This window comes from Neophocaena asiaeorientalis, unplaced genomic scaffold (genome assembly GCF_003031525.2).
Source record: "Neophocaena asiaeorientalis asiaeorientalis breed wild unplaced genomic scaffold, Neophocaena_asiaeorientalis_V1.1 scaffold86, whole genome shotgun sequence".
Taxonomy (NCBI): Eukaryota; Metazoa; Chordata; class Mammalia; order Artiodactyla; family Phocoenidae; genus Neophocaena; species Neophocaena asiaeorientalis.
In genome coordinates this window covers 10164311-10181224 of record NW_020175039.1, presented here as the reverse complement: position 1 = coordinate 10181224, position 16914 = coordinate 10164311, and the positions used below count along the sequence as shown (strand labels likewise).

Below are 16914 nucleotides of genomic sequence, written 5' to 3'. Positions count from 1 at the left end.
GATTCCTAGGGGAAACAGAGTTTAGAGTTTGAATTTTGCCAAGTTAGAGAACCTTGGGGAATATTTAGGGCTTTCCACGGATCCACTCAAACAGAACATAAAATTAAGCCTGGAATTCAAGGTGATCATCAAAAAATTAAACTGCTTACTAGAACAGAAATCAGTACCTTTCAGAGGAAGATAATTGTCCAGAGTTTAATAATCTACCTTCATACTGCTCAGTGTATAATTAATTTTTCTAGTTATAGAAATTGGAAAATGTGATCCACAATCAAGACAAAAACAATAAATGGAAACCTATATTCAGATGGCCCAGATGTTGGATTTAGCAGATAAAAATGCTAAAGCAACTATTTTTTGATATGATCAAGGACTTAAAGGAAAATACTACATTATAAATGAAGTGGTAGAGAATATTGGCAGATAAATGGAAACTCAAAAAAAAAGGAAATAGGAATCTCTTACTGAAAAATACAATAACTAAAATCAAAATTTTATACTTCACAATAGATTGGAGATGATGGAAGTGTCAGTGAATTTTAAGAGCCATCAATAAAAATCATCTATTCTAAAGAAGAGAGAGAAAAAAAATGAAGGAAAATTTGCCTGTTTAACGTACAAGTAATTGGAGTCCCAAAGGAAAAAAAATGAAAATGGGGCATAAAAATATTTAAACAAAAGATGACCTAAAATTTTCCAAACTTGATGTAAAGCATATACTCACAGATCCAAAAAAAGCAACTAACTATAAACACAAAGAAATCATGCCTGGATGCATCATACTCAAAATTTATGTGAGAAAATCTTGAAATCAGCAAGAGAAAAAAAGCATGTTACCTATAGTGAAACAATAATGCAAATAAAGGCTTATTTCTCATCAGAAATATTGGAGGCTAGAAACAATGAAATGACATGTTTGAAATGTAGAAAAATTTAATTCAGAATTCTATATTCAATAAAAATATCTTTCAGAAATTAGAGTGAAATATAAACATTTCAATACAAATGAAGCTGAGAGATTTTGTTTCAAGCCATTCTAAAGTACAGGAAATGCTAAACTATTTTCTTTGGGCCAAAAGAAAAGTAAGCCAGAAGAAACTTAGATCTGCAGAATTGAATACTGTACAGAGATTTAGAAATGTTAAATTCTGGTTAATATAAACGTTAAGATTTCCTCTTCTTAATTTTCTTAAAAGGAAAGTGACTGATAAAAACTAAAATTATAGCCTTGTAAAATAATGCTCTATAAGGTATGTAAGGTATGTAAAGGATAAGAAAATAATAATTTGGGAGGTAGTGCAAATGTTCTATATCTTGATTTGAAGATATAGGTGGTTGGTTATATGCCTACTTATCTTTGTCCAAACTTACCGAACTCTACACTTAAAATGTATGCATTTTATTTTATGTAAATTATACCTCAATAATGTTGACTTAGAAAAGAATGATGGGAAGCTCTAAAATATAGAGAGACTGCAAAATGGTGAATTTTTAATAAAAATAACATTCTGGTATTTCCAGATGACTGTTCATTGTGTTCTCTGATTGATTAAGGCTTAAAAGAAATGTGTAGCATTCTCATATTCAAAAACTTTTTCTCAGCCTTGATTCAGTAGTTCCTTTCCTAATATTTTATATTAAAGAAATATCAGTTATGCTCAGTGATGCCTAGAGAGTCTATGCACAGGGATGTTTATTGCACTCATATTTATAGTAACAAAACTATACAAGCAGTCTTAATCTTTAATCACAAATGAATGTTTCAATATAGTTGATCATACAATACTAGAAAGTCTTTAAAAATCACACATAAAAAATGTTCATATTAAAATATTAATGTTAAGAAATAAAAACATGTAGTATAAGATCATGTCTGTTAAATATATGAAACTCGAAAATGTTTACATAATTTTATTTGTGTAATGTGATTATTTCTTCATTTTTTCCTTACTGCATTTTTTTCAAAGAATATTTATTTCTGTTTACATCAAAAATTATTTTTTTCATATATATATAACTTTTAAGAAGAATACAATCAGATATAAATATGATAGTGAAACTACCATAATTTCAGGAACTCTAACTCTCAAGATGAATAAAGATTGTGAAAAACAATAAATATAAGATGGCATAAAGGTTGAACTGTGCATTGAATTGATGCTTGCATCAGTTAATCTCTAAATGTTACATTCTACTTATAAGAGCTTATGATTTTATTTATTTATCCTTGACATCTCTATTAAAATAAAATAATGGTTTATAGATAACTCCTTTATGAAATTATCTCCTGGTATTTAATCTAATTTATAAATGAATATATTACATGATTGTCTAGGCTGACATTTATAAGTTACTTTGAAGATCAAGTTTGTAATTACATTTTTATCTGTGATGTTTTGAAGTGACTTTTGATCAAAAGAAATAAATTCAAGCCCAACATGAAGAAAACAGGTTTTCTTTTTTTTTTTTTTAGTTTCATAGTCTCAATTACCTGAATAAAAGTTATTCCTTAAATTCCGTACTGAATAATTTTGTGCTCCTTATAAACATGCCTTCTAGTTTTAGATAAAGGACTTGCAGTTCCTTTTCCTAAGTTCCTTGTGGCATGCCAGCATTTGGCTGTGTGATCTCTGTTATTACTCAGATTGGCTGATCAACTAGAACCTTACTTAGTCAACTTTGAAAAGAACTTGGTTTATTGGTTAACTGGTGGTTCTTCGTAAATCCTGCTGTCCTTCACAATTATTTTAATATATTTAACTCTTTCCCTTTTCATTTCTCATTTTGGCTTAATTTTTAACGTATTTTATCTGTCTGTCATTTGTCTACCTGTTTTTCGTTCAGTTTGAACAGAAGTTGGTATGGCAGTAGAAATTCTTCAGATTAAATGTAATTTGTCCTGTAGTTAGGAAACAATGACTTGATTGTCATTTACTCTGAACTTTGGGAAAAAGACTAATTAATTGTTATTTAATCTGAATTTAAGGAATAAGATAAAACTTAGACTCACTTGGAGTAGTTATCAAAAAATTTTAAATGTACCATATTTTTTGACTATCAAAGTGATGCGCTTATTACAGAAAAATTTTAAATGATAAAATGTTTTAAAAATTATCCATAATTGCTACCACCTAGAGAGAATATTAACATTTTAGTAGTCAAATTTCTTACCTGAAAAGGGTTTATAATTCTACATTTACTCTTGTCTGGTATGTAGAATAATAGAAAAATTCCTAGGAGAAACTATGAAATAGTGAATTATTATCAGCTAGATGTTTGAAGTGATAGTTTTGTTACATTTTTCTGTGTTGTAATGGAAAGTAATATGTATCAAATATTTACAAGAAACTACACAGAAAGCACTTTAGTATTACATAGTATGAGAGAAAACTTTTTTTGTGCAAATTATATAAGCTCAGAAAGTTTATCAGTGTGCTGGTTTTTATTATGTTTGTGTTAGCTGATGTTTGATTTCATATGAGGTTGCAATTTGAATACAATGATACCTATTTCCAAAGTAGGTTATAAAAATACATATAATTGTATTTTATGATATCTTGTAATTTATGATAGGAAACTATGAATTCAGGAAGAACTTCTAGAAATTGGAAATGTTTTATGAAGTGAAAAACTGTGAAAGCTGACTTCAGCATCACAAACAGATGTCATATATTGTAGAGCAAATGTTTTAGTTTAATTAATTGCTTTTTAAATTGGATATTTTTTGTTGCTCAGAATTTCACTACAAGATGTCAACTTCTTATGACTATATGTGGTATATGGTCTAGTTTAGAAAGATATATTATCATTTCAAATATAACCTCTTTCCCTTTATCTCTGTTACCTTTTTGTGAATTCCAATTAGATGTGTACTTGATCTCATTTTAGCTTCCTAATCTCTTAGATATTTTCTGTTTATCTCCGTGTCATAAACTATGGATAATTTCTTCAGAACATTTTTTTCAGTTAAGTAATTCTTTTTTTAGCTGTGTTTAATCTATAATGGAGTTAAGGACTGGCACAATATAGGTACTTACGTATTTGTTAAATGAATATATTCATGCATATCTGACAGTTAACCAGGAGCCTGAACATGTTCCGTTAACATTGATTGAATGTATGCATACATGAAGAAATGGTTGAATGGGTGAAATTTTGCACTGGGAGTACAATAACTATAATTTCTATAAGTGAAAATTTGTTTATTTATTTGATGTTTACTAAGGAATTGTATCTTCCTTAAGATTATGACTGTGCCCAAGTAAAATTTGGGAAACTGCATAGTAGCAGTCAGTACTATAGGCCTTTTCATTAACAAGCATTAGATGATAAGCATGAGGATCCTGTGATGGAAAAATGGACTTTGCCAGGGTGTTACTAAACATTAAGAAGCACTATGTGGAATTTGAAAATTATATGCACTTTTATGAATGTGACAAGGACCCAATGTTTGAGTCTCTCATTTGTTCTACAAATCTTTGTATAAAGTGATATTTATCTGATAGAGAGTGGGAATCATGTTTATTATTGGTACATTGAGAAATAATTAAGTGTTACTTTTCTTTCAATTACACATACACTATGCAATGTGTATTCTCATGTTTTGGTTGCAAATGTCGATTTTTTTCCTAAAATATTTTTATAAAGTATAAATTCTTGTAATTTCATTTTGATTGTGGAACAACTACATATCCTTATATATAAACCAAGCCCTTTTTGATTTTTTACTTTCATTTATCCTTACCATTTTGTTTGTTTCTTGCTTTTTATTTTATTTCTTTCATGAAGTGATGCTTAGTAATGTTTTGCATGCCATCTGAGGTCTGCTCGTATTCCTAGAATTATCTACTGGAATCCTGGATTTCTCTCCTTACTGCTTTCTCCTTTCTTCCCTGTAGATATTACTATACAAATTCTCCTTATATGTAAAAGGGAACAAAAGGTAGTGACCTTCATAGGGTTAATGACAGGATTTCATGAAATAATATGTGTAAATTGTTTAGACCAGTACCTGTTAGATAGTAAAGCATCAATGAGGCATAAATTCTAATGATTATTATTTTAAATTATTATCATTATCAGGCTTTCACTCTTGGCTGTTGAAGAGGAAAATACAATAAAAGAGAATTCGAAGTGAAAATTTTTCTCTAATCTCAATGAGCTGTAGTTGTTGCCTTTTCTCCACATTTTGACTTCCAGATGCTGTGGGGCTCTAACTTGTAGCACCGTAGAGCGAGGACATGCAGTCTGGATACCCTAGTGCTAGAAGTTTTTAAAGTACTTTCATGTAGTACTAACTTATGCAGCATTCGGCTTTTATGTTATTGTGGGGATTATTTTGATGGTTTTCTTCCTTGAAACTGGTACTGAATAGGAAAAATTAGGTCAGGAAAGAAACTAAATGTTAGCATATGCTTCCTTACTTTATAACATCAGGATTCTTTGAGAGTCTTGACATTGAAATCATCCACATATTTTTGTGTTCATCATCTTTTCTCTATTATAAATTAATGTTATAAATTAGAACATTTAGTCACTTAATTATGAGTTAATAATGATTATAACCATATTAGTTATTTGAAATCAGCTGGCTGTTTAGAAATACAGGGGGAAATTATGTATACCTGAACATGTATATGTATATGGAAAGATGTGAAAAAGAAACAGACTTTTCCTGTCACTTTTCTTTTTCCCTCAGATGATTCCTTTATGTCCAGGAGAGTGTGGGGACCAATGTTACAACTGTATTGGAATGTTACCCTGTTTTTTCTTTTCTTTTTTTCTCAACATTGTGAAGCACAGAGAATATTTTATTAATACAATATTCATTTAAAAATCTCTTTGTTTATTATACAGTTCCACTTGGGAAATTTTGTCATTGCTTAGCATTCTCTCCTTTGACTCCCTTCAACTTTTGTTTATAAACACATGAAATCTCATGATAACAGGAATTTAGATATAATGTTACTGGAGATTGGCTCACATGCTTTTCAACTGCTTGCAATGCTGTTTCACTAACCTTGCAGCAATGCCACCCTGCATTTTTGGGAAATGAATTTGAGACTTCATTTAAAACATTTTAGTATGATTTTAATATTATTAGTTTAATACTTCAAAAAATACGTGTATAATGAATTTGGCTTTCTTATTTTTTTGGTTATAATATTTCTTACAAACAGTATAAACATTAAGAGTAAACTGTATTATCTTATAGTTGTTCCGAATTGTGAAAAGGAAAATGCACCAGAAGGTCCTACTCAGAAAGGTCTTCGTGAAGCCAGAGAACAAAGCAAATGTAAAACAAAGATGAAAGTTAATACAAAGGTATGATATTTTTGTTTCCATTAATTCATACTTAACTCTCAGATATTCAGATTCACGGACTCGTATCATTATTTTATTGGGAAAGTAATTTAGAAGTTATGTATTCCAAACCACTTGGTCTATAGATAGAAAATGGAGGTTCTTAAATGTTACTAGTAACTAGTTAATTGAGGGACACACATTTATTAGTGGCAGAGACAGCTCAGTGCATCACTCTGCCACTTACTCAAACTTAATCATGGCCATTTCTGCTCACCTGCTCACTCTTCTGCTTAAAATTACCTTTGTCCAAAAGAAATAACTATCAGATCATCCCTTATTTATTTTCTCATACTATAACTTCAAACTTTCATTAGCCTTTTCAAAAAGAAGAATGGAAAGAATTATACCCCATTTAAGAATCTCTTTATATCTGAGCGCCTTTGCTGTGCATCAGGATGAGAGTTAAAATCTTCCGTGATTACAGAAAAATGGTATTAAAAATGTCTGGTCTGGGGCTTCCCTGGTGGCGCAGTGGTTGAGTCCGCCTGCCGATGCAGTGGACACAGGTTCGTGCCCCAGTCCAGGAAGATCCCACATGCCGTGGAGCGGCTGGGCCCATGAGCCATGGCCGCTGAGCCTGTGCGTCCAGAGCCTGTGCTCCGCAACGGGAGAGGCCACAACAGTGAGAGGCCCGCGTACTGCAAAAAAAATGTCTGGTCAAAGAGATAAAAAATGAAGAAAGAAAATTACACAAAACCTATGAAGGGTTTAGTTTCTTGTCATGAAAACTGCATAAAAGTTTAGCTGAGGTAATGAATGTTTTTATAAATACCTTGAGTTTTAAAATATCTGACATTCATTTAAAAATGAAAGCATTTACAAATATAACTTTTTAGTGAAGTAATGCTATAAGAACAACAGATTTTTATGAATTCAAATAATCATTTACTTAGCTAATATCTATAACATTTTTCTTCCTCAAAGGTATGAATTGGAATCTAGTATCATATATAATATTTGAATAAAATACAGACTAAATGCTTTTAGGTTATACTAAGGTTTTGATAATCACTTTCTAGTGATATTTAGACTACTATTTTACTGTTCCTCTATCATCAATACTAATTTTTTAGGTTTATGGTATTTGAGGGAAATCCCCTCTTTTAGTCAGCCTGCCTCAGGTTCCCCATGTCTCCAAGGTCCCATCAGGACAGACCCTCTTTTGTCACCATAAAGCTTTCCCACTTCTCCGCCTGCCTGTAATTTGAGTCTCTGCCTAATGCAGTCAGTGGCAGTAGATGACTCCATTGCTGTCACTAAGTAGTGCTTGTTCTTGTTTGGATAATCTTTATCTCCACAGAGGCTAGTAAGTCAGGGAGCAAATAAAAGACTCGCAATAATAAAAAAAATTCAGAGTTAAGGATTCTGGGTGTGATAGTGGTGGTTGTCATGAGAAACATTTTCATCTTTGATGTGGCATAGGCATTCTTTTTCAGGTAGTAAGTCATACTTAGAAATGACTGTTTCAGGTCAGTAGTTAAATATATTCAGCTCTGTGTCATAATCAAAATTCCAAACTTGCATGAGTTTCTTCTTCATTTAAGAATGTGTGAAGGGTGACTGTGGGCTGTCTGTAAGTGGGTGACAGGATCAGCTGCCAGGGACATTGGAACAGAGCAGGCAGGAAGGCTGGGCAGGCCATAGCCCCAACAGTGGCCAAATAAATAGAGAAATTTTGGAACTTTGGGATTAAAGCATAGTATATTTGACAGAGGCTGCCTTTCCTTTCCCACACCCCACCCTCACATCCTACCATTCTCTCCTATGGTATGGTGCCAGGTCTCATGTGTGTCAGGGGCAGGGGTGCTCTAATGTCATTCCAAGCTTTGCTCTTGTCTTCAATCCCAACATGTAAGTGTGTATCTCTCAAGATAGTTTGCCTCCTTTCATTAGCAATCAATTCTTGGGTTTTAGTCTACATATAAAAGTTTTATCGTGTGTCCTCTGTATAAAAGTGAAGAAAAAATAGGGTAGGAGGAATGTTTTATTCACTTTTGCAATTTTAAAAGCAGTTATTTAATGAATTTTTCTGACATTTTGCCTTTTCATTCAGGCAAAGTCAGGAAATCATTTCGGGTTTAAGTCAGAAAAAACTAGTTTAGATTGTTTGAACAAAATAACCTTAATACATGGAATTGATTACATAGGTGACAGAAGAGCTAAGATGTCATCTAGGGGACAGGCAGACAACTCAGAGATTGTCAATGGCAGGACACTTTTTTTGTGTTGGAGGCACAGTGGGAGAGCATTGTTACCAGCCTCGAGGAACTGGGTCCATCAGGTAGGAGGACTGTGAAGGAGGAGGCTGTCTTGTAGGAGCTGGAGACATGTGAGGGATGCAGGGCATGGGGGGAGGAACTTCTAACACACAATACCAGGGGAGGGATTAGAAAAAAACTCATTAATTAATATGTATGTGACAGAAATATTTATAGCTGAATAGTTTATTTCCAGCCATGACATATACTTGGTATAATTCCTTCTTTTAGTTCTCATTCAGGGTTTGTGTTTTGCTTAGCCAGTGCTCATTGGAGTTCTTTATGTGGTGAGTGGACCCATATCTTTAATCCTGAAGGGTCTGAGTATTTAGTGGTCCTGCTATCTTGGATTGTTATAGTTTTCCATTGATATTTACTACTTAACATGGATGTACTAAGGGTGTCCCAGGTTTTTTTCTGGGTTCCAGAAGGTCCTCTCCAAATCCATCATTTAGCAGCAGCCATGTCAAAAAGTACAAAACAGTCACAAAAATCTCTGAATCACTAGATGTCAGACTTAGTTTTAATCTGATGGTGCCTTCCCTCTGTGCCACAATAGACGCACCTTTCTCTTTTGAACTAAGCCATTGAATAGCAGAGCCTAAGGTTGCTGGCACAGGAGGCAAACTCTTTGCAGGTTGGTTATGAGATGTAATAATTAGAGGGGCTACATCTGTTGCTGTGAACCCTTGGTTTCCGTGACTGTGTGAGAACAACATTGGTGGTGTTTCTAAACTAACACTGCAGCTGATTTTTTAATAAGCTATTCTGCTATTCCATCAGGCCATCTGTTTCTGCGGGATGGCCTATCATTAATTCTGTGGGTGTTAGCCCATAACCATATTTCTTTTACTGTAAAATGCATACTTTGGTCATAAGCATGAATTGTATTTCATGACAATGTATAAGGGAATTTCTAAGTATTTGGATTGTGGTTCACTCAGAGCAGTGAAAGCAAGTATCCCATCTGAAATAGTAGTTGCCATTGTAGACCACACCTTACTAATTTTACAGTAGTCCACAGTCATTTTGTGAGATCCATCAATTTTCTGCAAAGGCTGAACTGGTAATTAATGAGGATGCGATGGATATCTATCCTCTATATCTTTCCACTACTTTATTGTGGCACACATTTCTGTAAATCCCACAGGACTGTGATTTGCTTTTAGTTTACTCTTTTGGTAGGTTAATTTCTAGGGCTTCTGCTTGATCCTTCCTACCATAGTAGCACTTACTTCATAAGACAGTGAGCCAATGAGGAGATTTTACTAATTGATTAGTATGTCTATTCCAGGTGTACAGTCAGAAACTGAGGAAGTAACCAGGGAACGAGTCCACAAACCCACTGGGTTTACTGCGAAACAGACTGGAGCCAAAGTACCGTTTATCATGAGGCTGTCATAACCTCCTAGTCTGACTATTGGATGGTGTTTTTATGTTTCCAGTAAAGGGAATGCACTCAAAGTTAATATCTAATTATCTCTGAAAGGTCTGAGGTAAAAGAATTGCCCTTGTAAATGGCTACTGTCCCTTCAGGGAAGACTTGGAAGGTGATTTAGAGTCATGTTTTTGTTTTCCTAAGTGAACCTTGCATGATATGATGAATACATATTTGTCCAGTGAAAACAGATCAGTAACCCCTCCAAAATGAGAGGTTCAAAATAATGTTCTGCCACCAGGTGGCAGGCTGGCTTCCCATGGTGAGGTGCCATAGCAAGGGTTCCATGTTGGCTTCTGCTGTTGGCAAGCTGGACATTTAAAAGCACTGAGTGGTGGCCAATCACTTTTGCTTAGGGAAAGTCCTTGTTACTGAGCCTGTGCATAGTCTTCATACTTGAAGACTTTATAGCTTATCGGGCCAGAGCAGTAGGGGGTCCTCTTTGGCAGAATTATTATCCAGTGACTGTCCATTGGTAGCAGAGATGGCATATCATGCAAGCCCATCTAGAAACTAGGCTAGATTTTTTTTTTCTTTCTCTGTTACCTGGTCATTGTGAACTCACAAAGCCATAGGTATAGTAGGACATATGGCATTGAAATGAGAGTGGAAATTTGGGATTTTAAGCTGCCAGCTCATGTAATTTACTTGTACCTTTCTGAAGTGCTCAAACACAATTTCAATTATAATTATTCCTTTCTAAGATGAACTGGGATTTTTTGCATGTCCAGAATCATGGCTTTGAGGACATACAGCATTCCTAGTTCATGAAAAATAACTCAGGTCATAAGTCCTTAGACTCTCTCAGAGCTCAGGAGCATACTGGGATCTGACTCCTTTTAAAGGAGAACTGATAGGAATAGTGATCAACAGAGATGAGCATGCCTTTTCTCTAGAAGTCTAGAGGTCAGTACTGCAGTTCTGCTGGAGCTGTTTATAGTCTTTCGTACAGCATCCTTATTTTCCACAGATAATTTGAGCACCATTGGATCTGCTGGGCTATAAGACCGAAGGGGCAGGTAGGATGTCTTGTATCATACCCTGGACCCGTTGCAAAACTTTTCTTGGTCCAGACATCATTTAAACTATGTTCTTTGTTCAAGATGGAGGATACAATAAGCAGCAGCTTGCCTTTTGTTTAGAAGCATTATCTCAACATGCTCTAGTCAGAATTTTCTTGGTGTTTATTTCGTCTCTGGCACACATGCGTCTTATTAAGACATCTAGGGTACTTGCCACTTCTTGCTCACCAGACCCATTTAGGGTGATTTCATTTATATAGTGGAAAGTATAAGATGATCAGGATTACTGTAATTTGATAGTGAATAGAGAAATTTACATGGCCCTGAGGGAAAGGAGTTACGTTTACTTCTGTCTTTGCCATGTAGAGGTAGGGCATTATATGGGCATATAATGGTAACCGCCACATCGACATCCTTTGGCAAATTTCTGCCAGCACTCCCCCTGCCCTGCCTCAGTTTGCAATATTATTTTTGGTTATATTGATCAGAGAAGGGAGCAGTTTCAGAGCCATTCACTTGGCATTTCCAGCTACAGCAACCTTTATTCCATAGGTCAAGAACTAATGATGGAGTTCTGACAGTTACCATGTATGTTCTTGCAAATTACTTATTTGGAGACTAAGGAAATGACAAGCAGGTGGGTTCATGGTTCCTATCTCAGGAGCCAGACCTGAGCCAATACTTTATTACCTGGTCTCCATATTCCTCAGTGCTAATGGGGGGCATCATAACACTGTACATTCTTGAGTATCAATACCATGCTAGACCCTATTTCAACAATTTCAAATGTGTGGGGTATTCCTTCTTCTTCTGTGTGTGTAGCTGTCTGAGTAAATTATCATATATACTTGCTTTTGTGTTGTAGGATCCTTCTTCCTAGAGGCCTGGCCAAAAGGTTCAGTGTGTAAAAACTGGCTCGGGTCTGGAAATCAGGCAAGAGATTGTGGCTTTTTATGGGATGGCTGCCTTCAGCATCTTGATAATCAATCCTCAATTTCTTCTTGTTATACAGACTGAGCATTACCCTTGTTGGATTCCCATATTTCCCAAGCATTACCCTTGCTGGCCTGTAAGGATGTTGATTCTATTAATTATCTCCCTAGCTGTCTCTGGATCAGGCTCTCGCATAGCTACTCTGATCTTTTCCATAATTGTGCCCGCCTTGCTTTTGATATTTACGTGCTCCCATCGGACCTTTCTTTTCACGGGCTCATTCCCATTGGTTTCAGGGACCCTGATTCTCTAATAACATCTACCATCATCCTAGAGGAGAGCCACAACTGAGTTTCTCAGTGATGTTGCTGCCCCCCTCTCCAGCGCAATCTTTGATGCTTTCATAGTTGCTGTAGCCTCTGGACATCCTGTGGTTATCTCATGGGTTTTTCAGCCTTGAATAGTATGCCCACTGTCACATGCTCATTTATCTGAGTCTTTTGATGCTTTTTTCCACTATTTTTCATGGTAGATTTGGCATTTCTACTTTATTTAGCTAGGCCATCACTTTTTTGAAGCTTTTAGGAGCCCTCCTAGCATCTTACTAACACCAGCGTCTTTCCCAGGGGGCTAAATGCTATGTCAGAGGAGAGTAGTCCCATATTTATAAATTCTCCCTTGTCCAACTTTATGTTCTAGCTCCTTTGCCTCAACAGCCTCAGAATATAGGCCTACATGTACTCTCTTGGCACTCATAGGTACATGTTGGCTAATTCCTACAATTCCTTTGGGAGTAGTTCTTTTTCTGTCTAAACAGAGTCAGTACTTCCCTGGCTAGGTTATATTGTAAATTAAATGGATTTTGGTCAGTTGTCTAGTGATGAGGTGGGGAATATATTGTAAGAGGGGTATGAGCTGTCTTGCAAGGCAGAGGACTGAATTGCTTTTGGTCAAGGGAGGCATGCTAGCCTTTAACAGGAAGGATCAGGCCACTTTTTAGGTTTACAGAATAAAGGGAAATCTGAAGACAAGATTTTCAAGTGCCTTGTCTCAGATTTCTCTGTACCATCTCTATCTACTCTGTATATTTCCTCATGATTTTCTATCAAGCTATGTTCTTGTTGTCAAAATAAAACATTAAAAAAGAAAATATTTCATAAATACTATAGATGACTCAAATTAACTTGAGTTTTATTCTATAACTCTTTTTTGGAACTGAGAATACATTAATTTTCTCCACTAAATCCATGTAATAGAGTTGCTATTCCTAAAATGACTTTTCTAATTCCATAATATATTTTCAAGTATAACGTCTTTGCTGATGACTTTCAAACCTACATATTGCCATACTCAGCTTTTATAATAATTTCCATTTTGATATAGTACCATTACCTCAAAATTAACATGACAATTCGCAAATCATCATATTTCATAAATAGGCTAATTTCTTCATTTTTAAAATGCCTTTTAATAGTGTCTGCATTCTACTAATTCAGTCAGCTGAAAAATATGACATTATAATCTTTGATCCTATCCTTCCAGTGTCTCCCAAGCTCCCATTGATGCCTTTTTTACATTAATTGGCAGCTTCTGCACTTTAAAAAAATAAATTTATTTATTTTATTTATTTGTTTTTGGCTGTACTGAGTCTTTGTTGCTACGTGCGGGCTTTCTCTAGTTGCGGCGAGCGGGGCCTACTCTTCATTGTGGTGCGCGGGCCTCTCATTGCAGTGGTTTCTCTTGTTGTGGAGCACGGGCTCTAGGTGCATGGGCTTCAGTAGTTGTGGCTCGTGGGCTCAGTATTTGTGGCTCGCGGGCTTAGCTGCTCCAAAGCATGTGGGATCTTCCCAGACCAGGGATCAAACCTGTGTCCCCTGCATTGGCAGGTGGATTCTTAACCACTGCGCCACCAGGGAAGCCCAGGTTCTGCATTTTTAAATGGAGGTGGGGGTGGTGAAGGGAGATTTAGGGGTTCAAAATCTGATTGTAAAGGGTCTAAGCTTCATTCGCAGAGCAAATTTACTTAAATTAATGTTTATTTTGGTTGGATTTGGGGGATCTGGTAGAGGTTATAGGGGACTTTCAAAAACCACCTTCAAACCACCTATTTCTCTACTCCTTTTTCCTTTTAATTATGACTCCCACCCTTCTAAAGCTGGTCTCTGTGGACTACCTTAGCTGCTTCCTAGACTGTTCTCCAGTAGTCCATTCCGTGTGGTATTGAATAATTCTTCCTTAAATGTGCCTTTGTAAACTGGATTAATCCTCCTTAGACAATTGTATATCTTTACTTCTCAAGCCAGTTAGCTATCTGGCTTCCTGATATTCCATGTTAATTTCTCTGTATTTTTCTGTAACATTTGAGATTGTACTCTAAAGTAAATTCTTACGGTTTAAACTATTTTTTTTTGAATTAAGGAAACGAATTGTGTTAATAGTGGAAAAGTGGTTTTTCTTCTCTCTTTAAGCCAATCAGTGAGTTACTAAAATAGTCAACGGGTTAGTTTTTGTGAAGATAACTATACTTTATAACATACTTTCTTTCTATCTGTGAAATATATTTTACTCTAAAAGAAATAAGAATCATTATGCAGTTAATTGAATGTCTTTTGCAATCACATAAGTCACAGTTAAGAGAAAGAAATTACTACTTTAATGAGACTTTGAATAATTATGCAGGTGAAACTTTAAATGTATCAACATATTTATTAAAGAGAAGTGAAATAGAAGAATTCCATATAGATTTGAATAGTTTTAAAAGGTAATATTAGATGTAGAATGTATTTTTTCATTGTAGAGGGAAAAAAAGAGAATCACATGGAATCCAGTGTAGTTCAAATATGTTGCTTTAATTACTTGCTGAAGAGTTAAATTTGGAGCTAGATTACAATTTTTGTATGTTAAAAATCTACCACACAGTTTGTGTCCTGACCTGTGTACTCAGTGATGATTCAGGAAAAGTGATAAAACACACACACACACACACACACACACACACAAACACAAAACATACCACTGAAAGTATTTCAAGAAATCGGGGAAAATATTAGGAAAGATAAGGGACTGCTAACTGTCCCTTCCATCCTTTTGCTGCCTGATTTATTTCTTAACCTCTTTGGGGTTGGAGTATAGACATGCTCTTTTAAATGAAAAAATCCTATCTAGATTGTTATGCTTCTATCTGAACACAGATTAATATTTTAATACCCCTTATATGTTTTTGTTGGAAACCATGCTTTAAAGTATTGTAAAAATATTATCAAGAAAACATTAATAATTTTTATCCAAATGGGTAAGAACAGAGGACAAGCTGGGAAGGATATATAAACATTGCAATATGTACAACAAAATTTACACAATATTTTATATCTTAAATATTTAAAAATCAAATTTAGAAATAGATACCTGCTACATTTTGGGAAATATTCATGTTTTCTTTATATTTAAATAGAATTTACGAATCTTACTAAAGGAACAATTAAAAAGCCTATACTAAAATTTGTAGATTACTTACGCAGCCAAAAGCTGGTTTAGCAACAACTATTCACAGCTTATTATAAGGAAAACTTTAGCTAAATTTTATATATTTCCCTAAAAATAGCTTTTAATTACAGTTAATAATTTAAGTTACATTATTTTTTAATCATTTAATTTTGTTTATTAATCAATAATACATGTAATATAAGAATGGCTTTTCAAAACCTAGCTTATACTACCAATATAGTTATTAAAATAACTACTTTCTCATAAGCTATGGATGAGTTTTCATATGCTATTGATTAGTTTTTATACTTGTCCATTTATCCTAACTTCTTTTAGGTCTTAGAAATTGTGCATGTATATATGTGTATCTCTATATATCACATGTATGTTTTGTTAAGGGAGAAAATTACTTTTTATCCTTAATTTAATACTTTTATAACTTATTCTTGTATGAGTTAACTATCACAATCAATTTTTTTCCTTCAGCATAGCGTCTGTGTAGCATGTACTTTGTCAGAAACTGTTTTAGAGTTTGAATTATTTGGAAGCCTAGTCTGTATGTGAAACCCAGGTCTACCACTTATTACTTGTACAAACCTGGGCAAATTAATTGACTTATATGCTTCCATCTTTATAAATTGGGAAGAATAATATGTGCATCAACAGGTGTTTGTCATGATTCAATGAAATAACATATGTAATATATCTAGCACAGTGCCTGTTACAGAATTGATATGAATTAAAGGATAGTGTTCCTGTAGAAAAGGGTATTTACCAGGAGAAGATAAATAATACTTAATTGCTAATACTATTTTATTCTTTTGTGTTAAACATGATATGGGTAACACTGAATAGAAGTCTGTTAAGACTTCTAGATTCATTACTTTTTTAACCATTTTTGTCATTTTATTATATAATGGCCTGAATGATTTAGCAATAGCTTTCTTTGATTGTAGGTATGGTTTCCCTGATTCAGATTTTATCCACACTGAGATATGGACATTAGTGCATTAAGGTGGCTAATTCTGATCTTCTAATGTTTACATGTTTGCTGTTATATGTGTGAAAGTGCTACTATGCTTATAAAAATTGTACACAACTCTCAACTTCTTTAGGTGCTATTTTATATTTTGATTTACTTAATGAAAACATGGAATCTTATTTAATATCTTTGCCATGATATCTGTTGGTGTTTATATGAAATAGATTATAGTTTAAATATAATGATATGAAAATGTAAAGAGGAGAGAAAGGTCCCTTCAACTCTGGTATGTCAGTGTATGTCATCATGTTGTGTTTTGCCACACTGGCCATGGTAATGGTGCACTTCAAAAGCAATTAAACACACTTACATGCTGATACCTTGCCTTATTAGAGCGAGTTTAGTCGCATTTTGTATTCTATTCTTGAATAT

At 34.3% G+C, this 16914-nt stretch overlaps 1 protein-coding gene across 1 annotated transcript in view; it reads left to right on the top strand.

Moving 5' to 3' along the window:
- Positions 1 to 16914, top strand: part of SPAG16 (sperm associated antigen 16) — an 843476-nt gene that overhangs the window by 52694 nt on the left and 773868 nt on the right. The window contains exon 9 of the mRNA XM_024763282.1: positions 6215 to 6324. Coding sequence (XP_024619050.1) covers positions 6215 to 6324 — 110 coding nt within the window. The remainder of the gene's footprint in view (positions 1 to 6214; positions 6325 to 16914) is intronic.